The following is a 21022-nucleotide window of genomic DNA, read 5'->3' as shown; positions in this document are numbered from 1 at the left end:
AGAGAGAGAGAGAGAGAGAGAGAGAGAGAGAGAGAGAGAGAGAGAGAACAAGTTCTGGGGTGGGCTTTTGAAACCTCAAGGCCCACCTTCAGTGACACACTTTTTCCAGCAAGGCCACACCTAATCCTTCTAATCCCTCTCAAGGTGTAACATTTCTTGGTGATTAAGCAACCAAATATATGAGGCTATGAGGCCATTTTTCTTCAAGCCACCACAGGTATATAGCAAGACTCTGGGGGAACAAAGGAAAAGAAAAGAAGGCAAAAAGTTGATTACTTAACACAAGCCTGGTCCTGAGACATTTATAAACTACAGGAAAGAGAAGAACTGTAGCTGTACTCACAAAACTATATGTAGTATCTGTCCTTCATATTAGGAAGACCATTTCCAGAATATATATCACTATCTTCTCCACTTTCCATTTCAGAGAAGTTTTCTACTGTTTTTCAGAGACAAGAAGGGTGACTACATAAGAGGTGGGAAAGCAAACACATTTGGTGTCAAGAGCAGTGAGGAGAGGATGAGTAAGTTCAATACCTTGAGAGAAGATGAGATTGGGATTTTGATCAGAATGAAGAACACAGCACTGTGTAGGAGGAGCTAAGGTGGGAGGAGTTAGGAGAGGAAGAGGAGGAGTAAGGAGACAGGAGAGGAGAACGAGAGAAGAGAAAATGAAGGCAGATGTTCACGTGTCTCCCGCTGTCAAAGGTAGTTGGTATATCTAGGTTGAGTATTGGGTTACACCTCTGATTGAGTGGGCATCTTGTTATTAATCATTACCAAACATATAAAGCCTTTGATTAATCTTTAAGCATTAGAGTCTCATTCTCTTACTGGGCCCACATGGATGGTGGAATGGTCTGGGCAATGCCTAGCCTCGTGGAGACAGCATGGAAGATTGCCAGATCCATCTCTGACGCTGGTGTCTTGTGGGTGGCAGGGCTGGTGATTCTGCCGGGCTGGTTCTAGCTGTGGTGCACTCACAGCCTCCGGCCGAGAAACATAACAGCTGAGCTAGGCAGAGCCGCTGCAGCTTAGACCAGAGGCTGATTTTAAATAATTACTACAACAGCAATGCACACAGAATGATGGGGAGGAGGAAGAAAGGAACAAGACACCAGTCAAAGCAGCATAAGAGAAGGGATGAACATCTCCTGTTTGGCAATCTACTTCCTGGTAACCCAAGAGAGCCTGGGACTGTTCATTGTCATACAAAACTGGGAACAGAACATCAAACAGGCCTGAATCTTTGTCTCTGTGGGGGCACTTTTAGGGGTTCTATACCCACAGGGAACTGATGGGCACAGTAACTTCTATCTCTTCAAAAGAGGAATTAAACCCACGTGGAAGTATGGTGCAGATAAAAATGGAGACGAATGGATTATTTTACTGCAGAAGTCAACCATAAATCAAGAGGCAGAACGTGAACAGGGCAAAAAACCATAGAGAATAAGAGGGAGTCAGTAGGATGGATAGAGAGAGACACACAAAGTAGAATGGAGGGATACTCAGCTTGAAGGGGTTTGATGGCTCATGGAGAAGGAAAGCTTTCTTTTCCTTTTGGGACATTAGCTGAGGAAGAAGATAAGCTGGGTGCTTTCTCTGACTCTCTGAGCTATCAGGCTTTCAGCCCAGCATCTGGGTCCCAAGTCTTTATTGGTAAATTTGAATATTGAGATTTTGTTTAAAAACAACATTTGGTGCTCCAATATGTGGCATAACTACAAAGATAGAGAAATCATGTCAGCTTAAGATAAACTGAGAAGCCATCAGATTTGATAAGACACCTGGACAGTTCTCAAGGAGAGTTAAGGATGGGAAATACCATAATACAAGGCATTAGGACCCTGTATAGTGCTACCTTAGATGCCTTGAAAATAGAAGCAGAAAATGAAAAACTAAATGACTTAATTGTAATTGGTTCAATACTGATTATTATCATTTTGATATTTCATATTTTATCCTTAATAGCCATAGTGGCTTTTTGTACCCTCTCAAAGAAAAGAGCTTTCTAGATACAGGAAAAAAAGAAAAAAAGTATGAAAAATGGATTGACAAAGTAAAAGCCTTAGAGGAAAAATTAGAGAGACTTATAAATAAAAATGAGAAAAATACTCAGATACTTAGGAATTTGGACAAGAACCTGCCATACCACCCATGATGAAACTGAAAGTGGTGGCCCATAGTTGTTAGGAAACCAATCTTGGTTTATCCAGTTACTACAAAAGACCTATCAGGAGAAGATAGGCTCCCCCAAGGTTATGAAGAAATTAAATGGAATCTTACAGACATATTAGAGTTGAGGAGATTCAAGGAAGCAATCATTTCATGTGTTATTAATTCACCCTATGTGAACCAGATACCAAATTCATGGGCAACTCAGAATAGAATTATCCCCTAAGACTGGAAAGATTTGGCAACAGCAATATTGGAAGTGGGTCCTCAGTTACAGTGATGAACATGGTGGAAAGAGGAATCTACACCCATGGATCAATGAAATAGGGCTAGAGGTATTAATATTTCCCAAGGTCAATATGCTGATTTACAAAGGCAGCTTGAAATTGATGATCACACCTAGGCACTATGTTCTTTAGAAGTTGTAAATACTTGGAACAAGGTTAAAGAATCAGGAAAGAGGTCTGAGTCATTTACTAAAACTATGCAAGGTCCCCAAAAGAGCATTCACTGATTTTTTTTTTGCAAAAATTGACTTCAGCTTCTTAACAGCAATATAACCTTTGCATTTTATCACAGTCTGATTCAACATGCTCACAATATGTTTTAAGTTGTCTTTATGCCATTATCTGTTTTAAGTTTACAGTATGGTCATGCTGTATACAGCTTTTCCATAAAGACCAGAAACTAATAATTAACATTTTCCCCATCAACTCATACCATTTCTTTCTTTTATGTAACCTCCTTATTTAAGGCAAAGATGAATCTATCCAACTTATATTTCTTTTAAGAGCATAGAAAATTTTACTTGCTAATTTACCTAAGAATTAACTTGTCCTAAGAATGAATTCTTTACCATTGATCTTTAAGCCCTATATCTTTAGATACTATTTTCTTTTAGTAGGGTTTGAATTTTCTCTTACTACAATGTATTGGCATGCTTAGGTCCTTAGAAGTAGCTGACATTTCTGGGCCCTTTCCTCCTTCCTCATATATTCCTATCAATTTTTGAGACTGTCTAATAAGGAATCTTTTTTAAAGGTCTTGATCAATCATGTCTTTAACTAACCTTTTAAGTAAGCAGGAATCATAGTCCCATCTCCCAAGAATTAATGCAGGTGGCCCAGATATCATTCCCACTGATCCTTGCCAAGTGGAAGAGAAACTCGAAGGGCCTCCCTCAAGGAGGTCATTCTCAGAATAATCATGCACATTTCCCAGGAGATACAACATGGCTCCCACAAATCAAGGACAGAATAACTTCAGTTGATAAAACAAAACTTCAGGAGAGACCCTCCCAAAACAAAACAAGACAACAAAAGCCCAAATATTTTGGCAAACTGCTATAAATGATCAGAGACCAAAGCTAAAGATACAAATAAATGGCAATGCAACGGAAGATTTTGTAGTCATGAGCAGATGTAACAGTAATTTCACTAAAATATTGGCATCCAGATTGGCCCTCTTAGGAGGTAAATATCAGCTTCTAGGGGTTGGAACTTTATCTCAGGTAAAACAAAGCACAAATGGGTCTAGTGTATAGGACCAGAAAGCCAAATTAGGAAAATTAAAGCCATATGCTTTCATTTATATAGCCATGAACTATGGGGATGTGATTTGTTGCAGCAATGGAAAATAAAGATTAATATTCCTCAAATCTCAGAAACAAACCATAAGATAAAGAATCCTTCTCAGAAAAAATATTAAAAGGTATTGTCAAGAATAGTCACACACTGTCCAGGTCGTGTCCATAAACAGAACATGACAGGTGTTGGTCTTTTAAAGGTACCAATCACTCTACCTTTAAAATGGTTAACTGACAAACCCAAATGGGTGGAACAATGGTCTACGACAAAAGAAAAATTACAGGTACTAGAACAGCTAGTATAGGAGCAACTAAATGCTTAACACATTGAAGAATTTACCAGCACATGGAACTCCCCTGTGTTTGTTATAAAAAAGAAATCAGGAAAATGGAGGATGTTAACAGATTTAAGAACCATAAATAATATAATTCAGCCAGTAGGCTCTTTACAGCCTGGAATTTCGTTGCCTTCTTTATTATCTAAGTCATGGCCTATGATAGTTATTGATTTAAAAGATTCCTTTTCACAATCCCTTTGCATGAGCATTATAGGGAAATGTTTGCTTTCTCGGTACCTGCTTATAATAATCGTAAAGAAATATCATTGGAAAGTCTTACCACAAGAAATGTTAAACAGTCATACCTGTGCTAATATTTTGTACAACAACCATTTGAAATAATTCACAACAGTTTCCTCAATCTAAAATTTATCATTTTATGGATGATAGCTTACTGGCTGATTCAGATGAAAATACCTTAGGAAAAGTGTTTGATGAAGTAAAGAGAATTTTGCCTTGCTGGGGATTACAAATTGTTCCTGAAAACAAGCAAACAACAAACAAAAAACCAAAGAGGCAATCCTATCAATTATCTAGGATATAAGATAGGTTTATAAAAATTTAGCCACAGATAAGTCAGGAGAGATCAATTATAAACTATTAATGATTTTCAAAAATTGCTTAGAGATATTAACTAGCTATGGCCCACAATTGGATTAATTGCTCAAGGACTTAAATAATCCAAAAAAAAATATCATCTGAGGCTGAGAAAGAATTGGCTATGATAGAAAAGAAATTATGCACATGTGGACTGTTTGGATGCAAAGCTGGATTGTATTTTGGTTATTTTGCCTTCTACTCATTCTCCCACAGGAATTCTTTTTTTTTTGTTTTTGTTTTTTTTCACATGTTCTTTTTATTCAAGGGTTTCCTCACAGGCAGTATTTAAAGTCAGGCTTTTTAAATTAAAGGCCTAAACTACGAAATTTTGTAAATATCACACTGGCAAAGAATGAGCATGTGGATAATTTAAACGCTCATTATCCTGAAGTCCAAGTTTGTAACACGGAACACGCAAGATCAGTATCATTCAAAACAAACAACTGAGAAATCACAGGTGCTGGGTGACTTTGTCAATAAAGAGAAAGGTCAGTTTCAGCCTTGCTGAGTATGAAACCAGCAACGAGTTCTTCTGTGACAGAGCACCAACTGTGCTTCAGAACTTTGCCTGTAAAGTCTCTTTCTCCATGAGCAGATCCGCATATCTCTGCTGAAGCTCTTTCTCTCGCTCCTGTTGCCGCTGCACATCCTCTTTTAGACACTCTAGCCTGCGGGGAATAGCAGAGTCTTCATGTTTCTTGAGTTCTTCAAAAGTGCGTAGCTCCAAGTGAGCCTGCTCGATCTGGTCCCATAAGTCATTCAACTGCTTCATGAGCCCCATAGCACGAGACTGGTAACCACCAAGCAAAATTTTCATCTTCTTCTCCATCTTTGCAGCTCTCTTGGCTTCTGTTGTCATGTGACCCCTGTTTATCTCGAGTCTCTTTTCAAGTGATTCAATTCTGTCCTTTTTACTAGCAAGATTAGCCCGTGTGTAGGGGCTCTGAGCAGGAAGATAGAGGACTTGACTGTAGCATTCCTCCCACACCTGGTTGTAAGCTTCACTGGAGAGTTCTCCATGGCTCATTCCTTGTTTTACCACTTCCATCTCTTGTACCAGAACATCCTGGGCCTTTTTCAGATCTTCTTTGGAGAACTTCTCATAAGGGCTATGCTCAAGATAGGTAATGTGCTCTGAATTGTTGGTAGCAAAACCGACATTTTTTCCTTTCATATTTCCAGACGGCTCGTAGGGGTGATGTAGAAGGTCATAATGAAGCATCGTTATCATTTCTTTTTTGATCAGTTCTTCACTTTTCTGTAAATCTGTTAGAGGTGGTTCTACATTTAAAGGTCTTAAAATAGTTTCATTTACTTCAGATGGTCTGGGTAGGTCCTTCTGAACAGCTTTGTGCATTCGTTTCATTTCCTTTACACGCTCAGCATCTCGCATGGCCTGCTTCCGAGCATCCACATCCGCAGCATCCTCAATGTAGTTGTCATCTATCTCCCGTTCTTCCAGCTCCTTCTCTGCATTTTCTGGTAGAACAATTTCAAAGTCATTCTTGGGCGCAGGCAGGCCTAACAATCCTAGTCGGAGGTGTTCACGAGATTCTCTTTCCATCTGCTTCACGTAAGAGGGGTCGCTGTAGTCTGCCATCCCATCCTCGGGATTAATGTTTAATTTGTCTCTAAGTGGTGTTCTACCTGGAGTGGCATTGGTGACTGGTTTAGGGGTTGTCCCACTCCGGGGAGTCAGCCCTTCAGCTCCATTAGAAGGAGTCCTGAAAGGGGTAGACAGAACAGTATTTGGAGTCTGCACAACCTGCCGCTGTGGGGTCACACCAGAGAAGTCACTTTCATGCAGTGGGGTATTAAGCCCACCTTTCAATGGAGTGTCCACATTGGTCAAAACCATGAGGTTCTGAGCTTCCTGTAGAATCCTGTCTTGGGAGGCTGGTGTCCGTGGTGTTCTCAGAGCGATGCTGTTGTTTGTGACATTGTACTCAGACAGGAGAGTGCTAGAAGCAGAGTTTGTGATTCCAGACTCCTCTGCCGTCTGCCGTGCAATTTCACTGGCCTGGCCTACCTTGACCACTTCCTGGAGTTCAGCATCTGAAATCTGAGGGGCAGGCAGCACAAGTTTGCTTCTCTTTTTTAGTAAACTCAGAGACACCACTAGTTTGAAGGATAGCTGATGGTAAATCAGATTCCTTTTTCCTTTTTAAATGCTGTTTGTCTTTTTTTCTATCTCTTCCTTCTTTTTCAGATCTTAGCTCTCCGTCAAGATCCTGCTGTCTTAATTTCCTGAAATCTGCATCAAGGGTCTGGTAATTCTCCTCAGAAGTATCATAAAAACCAAGAGCAGGCTTTTTTTCAAATGGGATTTCAGCATTATAATCAACTCCTCTCTTCTTTTTCCTTTTCTTCTGAATCTCTATACCAGCTGCTCGAAGCTCTCGTCTTTTCTGGAGGGCAGCGAGGCGCCTTGCTTCTTCCAACTGCTTTTCTCTTGCTTTCCTCTTAGCCTTCTTTCCTTGAGTATTAGCCAGACGGGCTCAAGCCTCAGAAAGCATCTCAAGTTCATCCTCATCCATGTCAATTGGATCAGGACGAGCTGGTTTGGTTTCTGGGTTTGGGTCTATCTCTCCAGGCTTAAGTTTTCGGGGGTCATCCGTTGTTTCCTCTTCATTGTCCCTTTGGGCAGTTTTGTCCAGGAGGAATTCATAGTGTTCCAAGCACTGGGCTGCTGTTCTTCCTATGATCGGAGCAATGGTCCTCCACTGCGTTGGCATCAGCTTGGCCAAGTGCAAGAGTTTTTCTTCCTCTTCTCTGGACCATTCAGTTTTTTTAATACTTGGGTCCAGCCATTCGTACCATCTAGCTTTGCACTGCTTTGCTGATTTCCTATGCAGCAATGAGGCAATCCTAGACCACTGGTTTTTCCCATATTTCATTACCGCTGCTTTCAGAATTTCATCCTCCGTATTCCTCCACACGCCCCCTTTGATCATAATCCGGGGCATCTTGGCGGCGGAGTGTCCCGGCAAGCGGCCGAGAGGAGCTTCGAGAAAGTAGTAACGGCGCTTCGGTCACGGGACGCAAAGAGGCCACTTCCTCCCAAAAGCGACCTTCTGCTTTGAAGAGATCTGGGCAGGCGCCTCCCACAGGAATTCTTATGCAGAGAAAAGATGGTATCTTAGAATGGATATTTTTAATACATAGAGTAAAAAACTAAAGACCTATATAGAAAAGGTTTTTGGATTGATTCTGAAAGAAAAAAATGAAACTTCATCAATGACCAGGAATAGACCCAGCAGAAATTGTGGTACCTTTTTACTAATGCTAAAACTTCCTCATTATGGGCAGAAAAATGAACATGGCAAAGAGCTTGCAGTAATTTTTTGGGAGAGACCAACAACAAATATCCCCCAAACAAGAGACTTAAGTTTATAAAAACAATTAATTGGATTCTCCTTCTTATAGTAAAAAGGGATAACAATTTTTTGAGCACCTACATTCCATAATAATGCAAATAAATCAGAGAAGGTGGTAAAAATAAGTAAAGTATCTCAGAGCCCTTCTGATTCAGTTAAAAAAATCAGAGCTGTATGCAGTTATTGTGATATTATATGATTTTTCTAAATCTCTCAATATAGTTACTAATTCTCAATATACAGAAAGAGTTGTTTTACATACTGAAATCAATGATCTTCTTCCAAATGATTCATAATTGAATTTGTGATCTATTCAACTACAACAAGTAATCAGAAATAGAAATCACCCATTGTATATCACACACATCAGTCCCATATGGGTCAACAAGGTCCTCTAGCACAGGTAATAATGACGTTGGTCAGTTATTAATAGGAAATATACTAGAAGCCTCAGAATTTCATAAAAAAAAAACCACTGTTAACATCAATGGTTTGAAGAAAGATTTTTCTAACACTTGGCAAAGAGCCAAGGAAATTATAAGGCTATGTTCTACTTGTTCTTTACAAAGAACTCCAAACTCCATTACCTGCAGAAAGTAACTATAAGGTACCCAAAGAAATGAAAGTTGGCAAATGAATGTGTTTTATCTTGCAGAGTTTGGAAAATTAAAGTATGTGCACCATACCATAAATACATATTCAGGATTTCACTGAACAACTGTCTTATGTTCTAAAAAAGCTGATTATGTAATTACACGTTTATTAGAAGTTATGGCTATTGTAGGGATGCCTGTACAAATTATAACTGACAATGCTCTAGCATATGCCTCTAATAAAATGAAACTTTTTTGCATATTACAACATAAAGCATGTTACTGGTATACCACACAGTCCTAGGGCAAGCAGTTATAAAAATATATAATCTAATTTTAAAAGATATACCTAATAAATAGAAAAGGGTAGCAGAAATGGGTTAGAGAAAGATCTCAGAGATAGATTTCACTATTCTTTATTGACTTTACATTTTTAAAATTTTAATAAGAAAGAAACAACAGCTTCAGAGAGACACTGGATAGTAGAAAAATGCTGAATTAAATCATCCTGTATATTTTAAAGAGGTATTGATCTCAGAATGGAAACCAGGATATATGTTATGTTGGGGAAGAGGTTTTGTATTTGTTTCCACAGGAGAAGAAAAACTGTGAATATGGTTAAGACTGATAAAGATTAGATTTGAATAGGAGAGACCTCCTGAATAAGGAGAGGTGGCTATCAGCCCAAACTATAACTATAAAGACTAATAAATGCCTTAAATCATATTTTACCAAAGGCACACTTACCTTATTGGCATGAAACGAAAAATGAGTTTTCCTAACACATGTCTTAATTCCATGTTAGAATGTTAGACTGTAGATTGCCATGTTTCCCACACCATCTTGGAACCAACTTTTGAGTTTCCTTCTTAAATAAAAAGGACATTTTTATTGTTTGGTATCAAAAACACAGTTAAAGACTTATAATGTTTTAAGTAAATTCAAAGGGTTCCTACAGTTCAGATTTGTTTTCTAAATTTCTAGGAATTGGAATGATTTGGAGGTATGAAATATTTGAGCAGGGTGATGGTTGCCCGTGTCTTTAATTCCAGCAGAGATAGTCAGATCTCTATAAATTAGGTTTTTTTAAAAAAAAAAAAATCCTAGAGTTATAGTGAACAAGGTGGTGGTAGTGCATGCCTTTAATCCCACCACCTGAAAACAAAACTCAGATATAGCTCCTAATTGGTATGTTTGCACACTAGAGAAATCACATAGCATATTTACAGATTATTATAAAAACCCTCTACAGGGTTTTTAGAAAGGCATCTAATTTCCACTGGGGATAGAAACAAAGAGCAGCTTTTGCAACTGCTGATATGATCATCTCCATGCATGCAACCCTGACCAATATTGAACCAAATAATGCTCTAATTATGGATATCATATTTATTGGTATATTGGCAACTGTGGTCAAAAGGATTTCACCAACATTTGTCTGTTGGCTTCTATTGCAAATACTTTCTATATACAGAGAATAAATAATCTGTCTTTGAGAAACAAATCTGGAATTTTAGGAAGCATGGAGAACCTTATACTCAGTCCTTGCCAACCTCCCTACAGTCATCAGCAAGCTTCTTACAGTGATGGATTGGATCCGTTTGAAGGTAGAGTCCTTTGCATGCTTGGCCATGGAAGGAAAGGTATTGTTGAAGCCTATGCCCAGCATAGCTGTAGCCATTTTGTTCCATGCCTTCCTGAAGTGGAAATTTCTGGTTTCTTTAAAAACTCAGTTGTGTCATGAGATGTTTTCATGGAAGCTATCTTGTGAGATGGCATGAGATGTTTTGCTGAAAACAGACACTTGAGAGGGTGCATGCTGTTTAGAAAGGATATAAATAGAACTCCACAAACAGTGAGAGGATACTCTTGCAATGCTGTGCCATGCAAGGTTTTTCTGCTTTTCACTGGTCTTCACTGGTCTTCACTTCATGGAGAGAAATGTGTCAAAGAGCTTCTCGAGGTATTCTGGCTAATTCTGGCCACTTCTGCTGACTTCTGGTGATTCGGAGGAGCCTTGCTGTTTCTGTTGGATTATGATGCTGCATGCCGATTCATGTTTGGTGTTTGCTATTGGACTGGACTGCTGGTATCTTGACAATGAAGAATGTAATCACCCCAAAGAACTACTTCTAAACAGGTCCACAACCTCCTTTTTCTATTAACCTTCTTTCTCCCCTACCCCTGGTTGGTAGGTAGTAACTCTAAATAAAATAGGTTTTGAAAAATCAAAGCCTACACTTGCCAGTCATTTCAAATTTTTACTGACAGAAAAATAGCTTTACTCAGAGTGGGATTAGGCTGACCACATATCCTATTATGTTCGAGGTTTTTAATCTTAAGAAATTCCATAACCATAATCTCCATTTAGGACCAATCAGAAGAAAGGTCAGTTAGAACTGTTTTGTCTAGCTAGGCAAAACAGCTTGAGTCAGAGTAGACCACTGGGCAGCACTTCCTGCACCTGTACATGAGCTCACTGCGGTTTTTGCCATATAAACTGGCTCCAAGAAACATTCAGGTCCACAGTCAGCTCCTGAGTCTTGTCTGTGGCCATGATCTTGGGGTGTGCATTCAATAAACCAGCCCTGTTTAACTGAGATCAATGACTGAGTCATTTGTGTGGTGATTCCCAGACCTTAACAGTATTATAGTGGAACAGGTACCTATCTTAATTCCTTCATGACCAGGATTATGTGAGACTGTGCTGTCTCACACTGAGGAAATAGCTCAGTTGCCTATAGTCCCCATCCCTAAACCACTACCCCTTCCCTAAAAGAGACACCTATTGAACTGTGGGGACCAAAGGAGTGGTCACAATATTTGGCTAATGCAGTGTTTACTGATGGTTCATCAACCACTAATGGAACCAAAACTAATGGAAAGTGGCAGCCTGTAGACAAGGGGATGGAATGGCCAGTACTGAGGAAGGAACTACAAAATCAGTGCAGCACTATTGGCTATAAGACAGACAACTAAGAAAGCAAAAGGAACATCTCTATCTTCTTCAATTCATGGTATGTATGCAATGGTATATCTATATGGTCATCAAAATTGAAAACAACTAACTGGCAGATAAATGCCAAAGATCATGGGAGGCATGAGCAGAAATGACAAAATCTAGCAAAACTTAGCGAGGACATCAAATTTTATGTCACTCATACAGGCAAGACAGACAAAATGTCTGAAAGTAATGAAATAGACAAATTGGCATCATGCTAATGAAGACTAGAATATTAAAATTTGCCAGAGCACAAATTCAGAATAAATAAACAGGAATGATAAATTACACATTCAAAAAACTCAAAAGTTTACCCCAACACTAAAAAGTAAGGTGAATGGAGACCCAAATTAAATCAGGACAACCCTATGTGAATAACTATTATAAGGAATCCATAGTCAGATGATATATAACAATTAATTTTTACATAGTTGAGTTTCAAATTTTCAAGAGTTTTTAAAATTTCAATTGAAAAATAATTCTTTTTCTGTTGCCAAAAAACATTTTGCCCTAGGAAAGATATAATCTGCCAAAAAGTGCAAACCCTCCACCAACGTAGGGTTGGGGCAGACTTTTGTTTTTATTTTTCCAGGGGAATAAAAGCATTCAACTAATTAATCCAGAGATCACTGGACAAATAAAACACCTGAAGGAAGAGGTCAGATCATTGAGAGAATATGTGTCAAGTAAAAGAGTAAATTGGCCAAGTGATATCACCCACCCCCAGCTCGTCTGCTGTTCTCTACAGATTTAAGTGGCAAATGGTCTTTATGTGGTCCCAACTCAATTATAAATTAAAGCTGGCTTTGGAGTTGGAGTGTGGCTCTCTCCTTCTCTAAATCAATGCATGCTTGTTAAAGGACAATCCAAAATCTCTGTCTCGTATCAGAAGAGTCACCTTGCATGGGACAGAGGAACACAAAAAAAAAATCAAGGGATTATTCTATTGCCACTAATCTCATAATCTTTTGGTTTTTATTTGGCTCTCTAAAACTTTTCTTAAGGTATAAATATTATCTTAAAACATATAATATTATTATCTATAGATAAGCTTTCTGTTGTGATACTAGTAGTCACACAGAGTACTAATTCTAGAAATAAGCTTCATTTAGCTTCCCATTCATGTTTTCAGCTTTGAGGCTAAAACAGGTAACTAGGAACAAAGTTTGTGTACCTCGGATGTATTTAATAGATAGTGGTCCCCAAACCTTTCTAAGATCAGCTGAATATGACATTTAAAATGTTTAAGTTTTCTATCATTGCTAACAGTAACCTTTGAGGTCTCCAAGAAGATAATGGGGTCCTGCAACAACCAATCCACTGGATTGCACTAACACTAACCACCTGGTGAAACTGCCCCATGCCTCTTCAGCCACCAGAAGAGGCACTAGAACAGAACAGTGGAAACGTTTAGGTTGACTGCTGTGTTTTATCTAGCCAGGATTGCCTCTAAGCTGACAAACACTACCGAAAGACCAGCTTTGGACTACAAACTGCTCAGGACATTCAAACTTCTGAGTCCATATGAGACTGACACAAACATTTTATAGAACTTTGAACTCAAAATACTTAATCCTAACACTGCCAAATACAACCAAGCTGGACACTATGGAAAGCTTTGCAGAAATCGCTTATTGTTATAAGTAGAGTTACTGTGTTAGAGTTAAGCTCTTCTCTTTTATTTAGAAATGGAGAAATGGTGCAGGATATTTGACCACACTGTGAACCCCAAGAGTGTGTTGTTTACTGGAAAAACCTTTTTCTAGTTGTGATAGGCTCTATCCTAGCACACACCTTTAATCCAAGAGCTTTCTGTTTGTTGTAAACAGGATTAGATAAAGTCAACCATAGGTCAAGAGGCAGAGCAAGCAACCAGTTGACAGGGAGTGACCATAGAAAAAAACATAGAGAATAAGAGGAAGTCAGGAGGACACATAAAGAGATGCACAGGGAGTAGAAGAGAGGGGCATTCAGTTTGAAGGGTTTTGTTTTAGATGGCACACAGAGAAGGAGAGCTTCCTTTTCATTTTGGGACATCAGCTGAGGAGGAATGTCAGCTAGGTGCTTTCTCTGCTTTTCTGAGCTAGCAGGTTTTCAGCCCAGCATCTGGCTCCTGAGTATCTATCAGTAAAATCGAATAATCAAAGTTTTGTTAAAAACAACAATAATATAATCATTTGTGTCTCCAGTTTGAACCATCTTCACAGCTGGTGTTACTGAAGACTCTTGCTTGGTTGGTGTGCTACCTGGAGCATCCTTCTGTCCTAGACAAGAAGAACTGGAAGAGCAGTGAGTGTTTTAACAATGAGCTGACCGAATACAGTGCAGCTGAGACTGGCTAATGATATCAATTTATTTATTTGACTAAATAAATCTTTTTTTTATAAAGTATATTCTGGTCACAGTTTCCTCTCCCCCAACTCCTCCCTTTCTACCTCTCCATCGACCCAAATTCACATCATTTCTTTCTCTCTCTCTCTCATTAGAAAATAAACAGGCAATTAAAATAAACAAACAAATACGCTGGAACAGGACAAAGCAAGCAGGCAAGAGTCAAAGAAAAAGCACAAGAAACAGATGCAGAGGCAGAAACATATGCATTCATATACATGGGAATTCCACAAAAACACAAAATTCAACACACACACACACACACACACACACACACACACTATGGGGATGTGACAGCCGGCCGTAATCTGATGGACCAGAAATAAACTGCTCTATCCAAGTTAATTAGGGACACTTCCTCTAGAGTGCTCAGACCTGTGTAATAGTTCACACATAATTCCCCTGTGATGGCTAAAGAAAGTTAATATGGTATGAGGCATCTCTTAAGGGGCATTGACCTTTGCCCTGGAATGCCCTGACATCCTAGTGACCTGCAGGCGAGATAAGAACAAGATAATGGTGTTCTTGCTTTCTGCTTTTGTAAACTCAGTTATCACTGTGGGACTGGGATGAAGTGGTATTTTTATTACTACAGAACAGGAAATAACAACTGAGGGTTGTAAAGCATTTTTTTTGCCCAGCTATGAATTCCACAGATAATTATGACATGCACTTTTGATGTCCACCTTTATAAATGCCTCTTTTAGTTCCCTTTGTGTGGCATGCTGTTTGGCTGTAAGGCTGCTGTCCTGCTGGCAGTGAGAATAAACTCATTTAATCTATGTAAGTCTAAGTTTTTGATCTTTCCCAGTGGATTCGTGTGTGTGTGTGTGTGTGTGTGTGTTTGAACATATAAATGTATATATATGTGTGTGTGTGTGTGTGTGTGTGTGTGTGTGTGTAGAGAGAGAGAGAGAGAGAGAGAGAGAGAGAGAGAGAGAGAGAGCAATCCTTCACAAATACCATTGAGTTCACCTTGTGTTTCCCATGGGACCTGCCCTCAGCTTGGTTTGTGTACCCAGTGAAGACTCAGTTGGAGAAGAGAAAACTAGCTTTTCATTTGTGGGTGGTTGTTAATTGGAGATAGCTTCTGGATTCAGGATAGGGGCTTGCTATGGTCTCTGTGAGTTCATACGTGCATCAGCCCTATTGTGTCTAGAAGGCCTTATTTCCTTGATATCTTTCATCCCCATTCCTGCTTCTGACAATCTTTTCACCTCTTCTGCAAGGTCTCTGAAGGGCATGAAACCTATGGAAATGTCCAACGGTGTATGAGTGACAGTCACTCCCATGCCAATGTCTTGTGGATGTGAGTGCTGTTCCTTCTCTCCTAAGGTTAGAAGTTCCTTGAGAATAGGACTTACTTGTGCTTGAATCAGAATTCAAGTCATCTCTTCTCTGCATTCCATTCAGGATTGATAGATGCAGGTTAACTACATTAGGGCAATTAAAGGGCAGGTGTGGTTTGTGGTTACTGGGAGCACTTGGACAGAGACACACAAGTAGAAAGAAGAGTTGGGGGACTGGAGGATTATAAGGATAGAGGAGTGGGGCTCAGGAACAGTGTTGCAATGGGGGAAGTAAGTAGACCACCAAGGAAGTCTCTCCACACTCCTGTTAAGGCCCTATGGCCTTTCCTGACAGGTTTTCTCATTCAGTCCCCACTGGCCCTGTTTGAGCCATTTTGAGTTTCTTTAATTGCAAGTCTGGGAATTCCAATTGCAGGACTGGAGTTTGTGGGCTCTCTTGGGAGACACTGGCTTCACATTCCTTGCTTAGTGTCTGTGTTAAGTACCTGTGTGGGCAGTGGGGGATAATTCTGGGACTCACGTGAAAGACGGGTGTCTTGTAGAAACTGCGCAAGCATGAGCGGTTGAGCTCCGATGTCCCCAGGCTGAGTCTGGCACTCCTGTCCACTATTTCCTTGACTAAGTCTCCTTTCTCATTTGTCACTTTGGTTTGCAAGGGGCAGTTGTCTAAGCCATACTATCTGAATTAGAGTGGTGCAGAGCTAATGAGTCTAAGCAGTCTGGCTGAGCGCTGATGGGGAGGGAACTGAGGAAGGAGATCAGAGTTAGGGGCATAGATATCTTCTATCCTCTTTCCACCAGAGAATGCAACAGAAGAATAATGAAATAAATTTGAAATGAGAAGTTTCTCCAAAGGGCATTTCTGCCAATATTTGCCCCCCACACTTGCGATCCACAGAAAGGTGAGTAAGGGTCATTCTCCTTAAGATAACTCCTCTTATCCTGGCAGCTCTGATTACTAGCTGTTGGCTTTATTTCTTCATTACAATATGCTTATTAGCATTTCTTCTGCTTTAGGTCATCTGGTACTATTAGAATGACTGCTTATTTTTGTTTTTAAAGGAAGAGATTTTTAGCGTAGTGTCTCTCCTCTTGTTCCCCAAATAACATTGAAAGGATAAGTGGCTTCTTTTATGTTGCTATTTCTAGGAAGAAAAAAAAAAGGAAACCATTATATAAGAAACCATTTTTTTTAAAGATTGGTCTTAGGAAAAAAAAACATGTGAAATTCCAGGGGAAAATCCTGAGTTATTTTATATATCAAATAGTCACTCAATAAGTGTTTACTGGCATCATAACATATATGCCAACAATCTCATAGGAATCTGAGAATCTCCTTATGTCTCTAGTCATAGCTGGAAACATAGGTTGTAGTTAGGGAAGCAGAAGCCAAATCATACAAATAGAATGCAGCATGTGCTGAGATTTTGCCTGCTGTAAAAACTCAAGGCAGGAAAGGGATGAGGGATGGTGGAAGGACTTTAGGTCTCCGTATTCAGGGAAGTCATCACTGAGAAGGTGAGCGGAGTGAACAAGAAAAGCTTGTCCTTGAGGAGGGAAGAATGAGTGTCTTCAAAAACTCCATGACTGGGGCAAGCCCATGGTGGGGGAGGGGCCTCAGAAATGGTGAGTCAAGAGAGTTCCAGGGAGCACTGAAGGAAAGGTCTGGATGGTGACCATTGATGAAACTCTCACTTTTCTTTCAGAAGCACTTTGGCTTGTGCTCTTTCAGGGGAGGGTTCAGGTTCACTTCAGTGCTATGTGTCCATACACTGGGGTGGGAATCAAGTGCACACTGGGTGGTCAGTCAAATGTAAGGCTGTTGCTATCATCTGAGGGCAGTATTCATTGTGTGTCTGAATATGCGCTTTTGTGCAAGAAGTATTTTGGAGAAGGTCTGATCAGATAAGAAGCCAGTGGCTTCTGGAGGCTGGGATATGTGCTTAGAGAAGGAAAGGTATCAAATATGGCTGAAATGATATGACTCAGGCAACTAGACTGACCAACTAACAACTGAACTGAGGAGGCAAAGACAGGTCTTTTTCTGGAGAAGACTAACAGTGATTCCATTTATCTACCTTAGGGGAAAATGGCCCATTGAATTCAAGGAAACCATCAAGGATGGAGAAAGAAATGTTGCTTATCAATTTACAGTGTAAGAGAATTAGGATGAGGAAGAAGGGTGGGGAGTCTTTGTGGCTGAATGCCTCTATCAGTAGAACAGAAGGTTCTCAGCACACAAGAGGAACTTCTGTGAGCACTAAAGGAGACCCAAGTTATTTTTCTGGGTTGAGATTAACACCAATATAGCTAGGAAGGTGCTTTAAGGCTTTGGAGACAGTAACTCACTCTTATAGAAAACCTCATTCCTAGGTATTGTTGTTTGGAAGAATACCTAGGCACATATTCTGGCACATCAGACATGTTGTGTTCTGTGGAGAAATGGATGATGTAGCAGCTTCTTGATCATTGGTCTGATGTAGCCCATCCTAATTTAGGGAGCTATTGCAGGTCTTTTTGTACAATGAGCTGGATGTCCTAGGTAATTGCATCACTTCACTTGTGCAGTGGGTGGACACCAATACATCAACCAGTACAGGAACACCCCAGAGGTGCAACTGCCACCCATTTGTGAAGAACTCCTTATGTTTTATAAATAGCAGAGGCTATTTCCTACATTACCACTTATTTTCTCGCCAAGAAAGGAATCATGTAACAAATCGCTGTGTTCAGGTCAAAAACAAGCTCCCTGAAATCAAAAGAGGGGGATTTCTGCTTTTGGAACTTGGATTTTTGAAGTACGTATTTCATCTGCATTATCTTATTTAGCCAGCCATATTCATTGAGGTCATGCTATGAACTAAATGGCTCCCCTAGGGGCTGTCCGGATGCTACTGAAAACAATAGATGATATTTATATCCCAGTGAGATGATACAGACATTAAAATAGAAATAGAAGCATTTATGCAGTAAAATGAGGTAAGTAATAAAAATTAGATCAGGGAAGCACGTTGGAGGTGTAAAATACTTAAACTATATATATTTTTTCACAATAGTTTTCATGATTCTATTAAAATGTGAAGTGATTAAAAAAAACTCCTACTGAAAGTCTATCAATGTGGCAGACACCATATATATATATATATGTATATATATGTGTGTGTGTGTGTGTGTGTGTGTGTGTACATATTTCTAGAGAATCTGGTGCTTGAGCAAGGATAGGAGTGTTTTAGAGATAGGGATCTGGTTAAAGAGCCTGCCTCAGGAACAAGCTTTGAAGAATAAAAGACCAAAGATGCAGATATGTTCAGTGTGTTTAAGGAAGCACAATGAACATCAGGGAATGGTGTGAGCTTCAAGACACTAGTGGGTGCAGATATGTGAATGTGTGCTCATGTGTGTGCACACACATGCATGGAGGGTCTTGCTTTCTGAGAAAACCTGATTTGTATTAGGCTAGTTTGGGAAGTCATTGATGTACTTTCAGTAGGAGTTTTATTTTTAATCACTTCACACTTTAATAGAATCATGCAAACTATTGTGAACATAGACTCAAGGAGTCGAGTAACAAAAGCTAGGAAACCATACATACATATATACATATACATATATATATGACATATGTGTATGCCTATATGTATGTATGCCACATGTGTGTGGATGCATTTAAAGGCCAGAGCAGGACATTGGATCTCTCGGAATCAGCTGCAGACAGATGTGCATTAACTAAAGCAGGTTCTTGGAAGTGAACCCATGTCCTCTCAAAGAGCCACAAATGGTTCTAGCCATTAAGCCATTTCTCCCATCCCTAAGTCTTTACTACCTTCCTTCATAGTATATAAGTTCTCTTTTGCATGGAAAATAGACTCAGTAGTGTTAAATTGTGGTCCCAGCTATTTAAAGCTATATGGTAAAGCCAGGATTTTACAGGCTGAAGGATTGTCCAATAGTTCTGTGACTCAACAAAATACATTCTATTGTTCTTGGTATTGATGTAAACAAATATAAACATGAAATATACTTCTATGAACTAGCAGAGATTGTTTCCTGTGTGATGAGGAGTGTGAAAGACCAGTGTTCTGTATGTTACAACACAAATGTTAATTTTTGGTGAGTTACAAAGCTGTATCTGACTGAAATAGAAGGATTCAGAAGCAAAGACATGGCGCTTCATTCCAGAACTTCTATACATCTATTTTTCAGGTGACTGTGAACCACTGAGACATGGGAATATGGCTGAACGAATCATCTATAGATGGGTTCATCCTTCTAGGCATCTTCTCCCAGAGTCAGACTGACCTTCTCCTCTTCTCTGCAGTTATGCTGGTCTTCACAGTGGCGCTCTGTGGGAATGTCCTCCTCATCCTCCTCATCTACACTGACCCCCGACTTCATACCCCCATGTACTTTTTTCTCAGTCAGCTCTCCCTCATGGACCTCATGCTGGTCTGTAACATTGTGCCAAAAATGGCAGTCAACTTCCTGTCTGGCAGGAAGTCCATCTCCTTTGCCGGTTGTGGCATACAAATTGGATTTTTTGTCTCTCTTGTGGGATCGGAGGGTCTCTTGTTAGGACTCATGGCTTACGATCGCTATGTGGCCATCAGCCACCCACTTCACTATCCCATTCTCATGAGCCAACGGGTCTGTCTCCAGATTGCTGGAAGTTCCTGGGCTTTTGGGATCCTTGATGGCATAATTCAGATGGTGGCGGCCATGAGCCTGCCCTACTGTGGCTCACGGTATGTAGATCACTTCTTCTGTGAGGTGCCTGCTTTACTGAAGCTGGCCTGTGCAGACACATCCCTTTTCGACACCCTGCTCTTTGCTTGCTGCGTCTTTATGCTGCTTCTTCCTTTCTCCATCATCGTGACTTCCTATGCTCGCATCTTGGGGGCTGTGCTCCGTATGCACTCTGCTCAATCCCGAAAAAAGGCTCTGGCCACCTGTTCCTCCCACCTGACAGCTGTCTCTCTCTTCTATGGGGCAGCCATGTTCATCTACCTGAGGCCAAGGCGATATCGCGCTCCTAGCCATGACAAAGTTGTATCAATCTTCTACACAGTTCTTACTCCTATGCTCAACCCCCTCATTTACAGCTTGAGGAACAGGGAGGTGATGGGGGCGTTGCGGAAAGGGCTGGACCGCTGCAAGGTTGGCAGCCAGCATTGAAAAGCCATGGCCTAGTGCCTAGTGCCTGGTTGTGTTGCCTGCTGTCTGCATATCATTGGTAAGTCATCTTTGTTTTGTGGACCTCTGTTTCTCACATCTTTATAGAAAAATCAGAATCATGACATGGCCCTCTACCACAAGGATTTTATAGGGACCACTTCCAGTGAATCTGAAACATCATAGGGGAGCATTGCTACACTATTAGTGTCATTACTGGTTGTTCATAACATCCTTGAATTAAACTTTTTTTCTCAGTTATTCTTGGTGATAGTTGTCTTTTACTGAGTGTTTACTAAGGACTGGAATTGTCTTATTCAGTTCTGTACTATTTAATATGTAATTTAGGATAAGAAATGTGAGTATCATAAATGGGAATTTTCCGGATGGCAGGAAATGAGCTTCTATAATACTTGAATACGTTTATGTTTAGCGCTCTCTCTCTCTCTCTCTCTCTCTCTCTCTCTCTCTCTCTCTCTCTCT

At 40.0% G+C, this 21022-nt stretch overlaps 1 protein-coding gene and 1 pseudogene across 1 annotated transcript; one reads left to right on the top strand and one right to left on the bottom strand.

The window, feature by feature from the left end:
* Nucleotides 1-4934: 4934 nt before the first annotated feature.
* On the bottom strand, nucleotides 4935-7719 carry LOC114629626 (annotated as a pseudogene).
* Nucleotides 7720-19579: 11860 nt separating this feature from the next.
* On the top strand, nucleotides 19580-20791 carry LOC114629640 (olfactory receptor 56). Its single transcript, XM_028777708.1, has one exon. It carries the CDS (start codon nucleotides 19595-19597, stop codon nucleotides 20540-20542), a length of 948 nt encoding a protein of 315 aa, XP_028633541.1. The 5' UTR covers nucleotides 19580-19594; the 3' UTR covers nucleotides 20543-20791.
* The last annotated feature ends 231 nt before the right edge of the window (nucleotides 20792-21022 follow it).

Source organism: Grammomys surdaster, unplaced genomic scaffold (assembly GCF_004785775.1).
Source record: "Grammomys surdaster isolate TR1022 unplaced genomic scaffold, NIH_TR_1.0 313, whole genome shotgun sequence".
NCBI lineage: Eukaryota > Metazoa > Chordata > Mammalia > Rodentia > Muridae > Grammomys > Grammomys surdaster.
The sequence above is the reverse complement of the archived record's forward strand: the minus strand, read 5'-3'. Positions and strand labels throughout refer to the sequence as shown.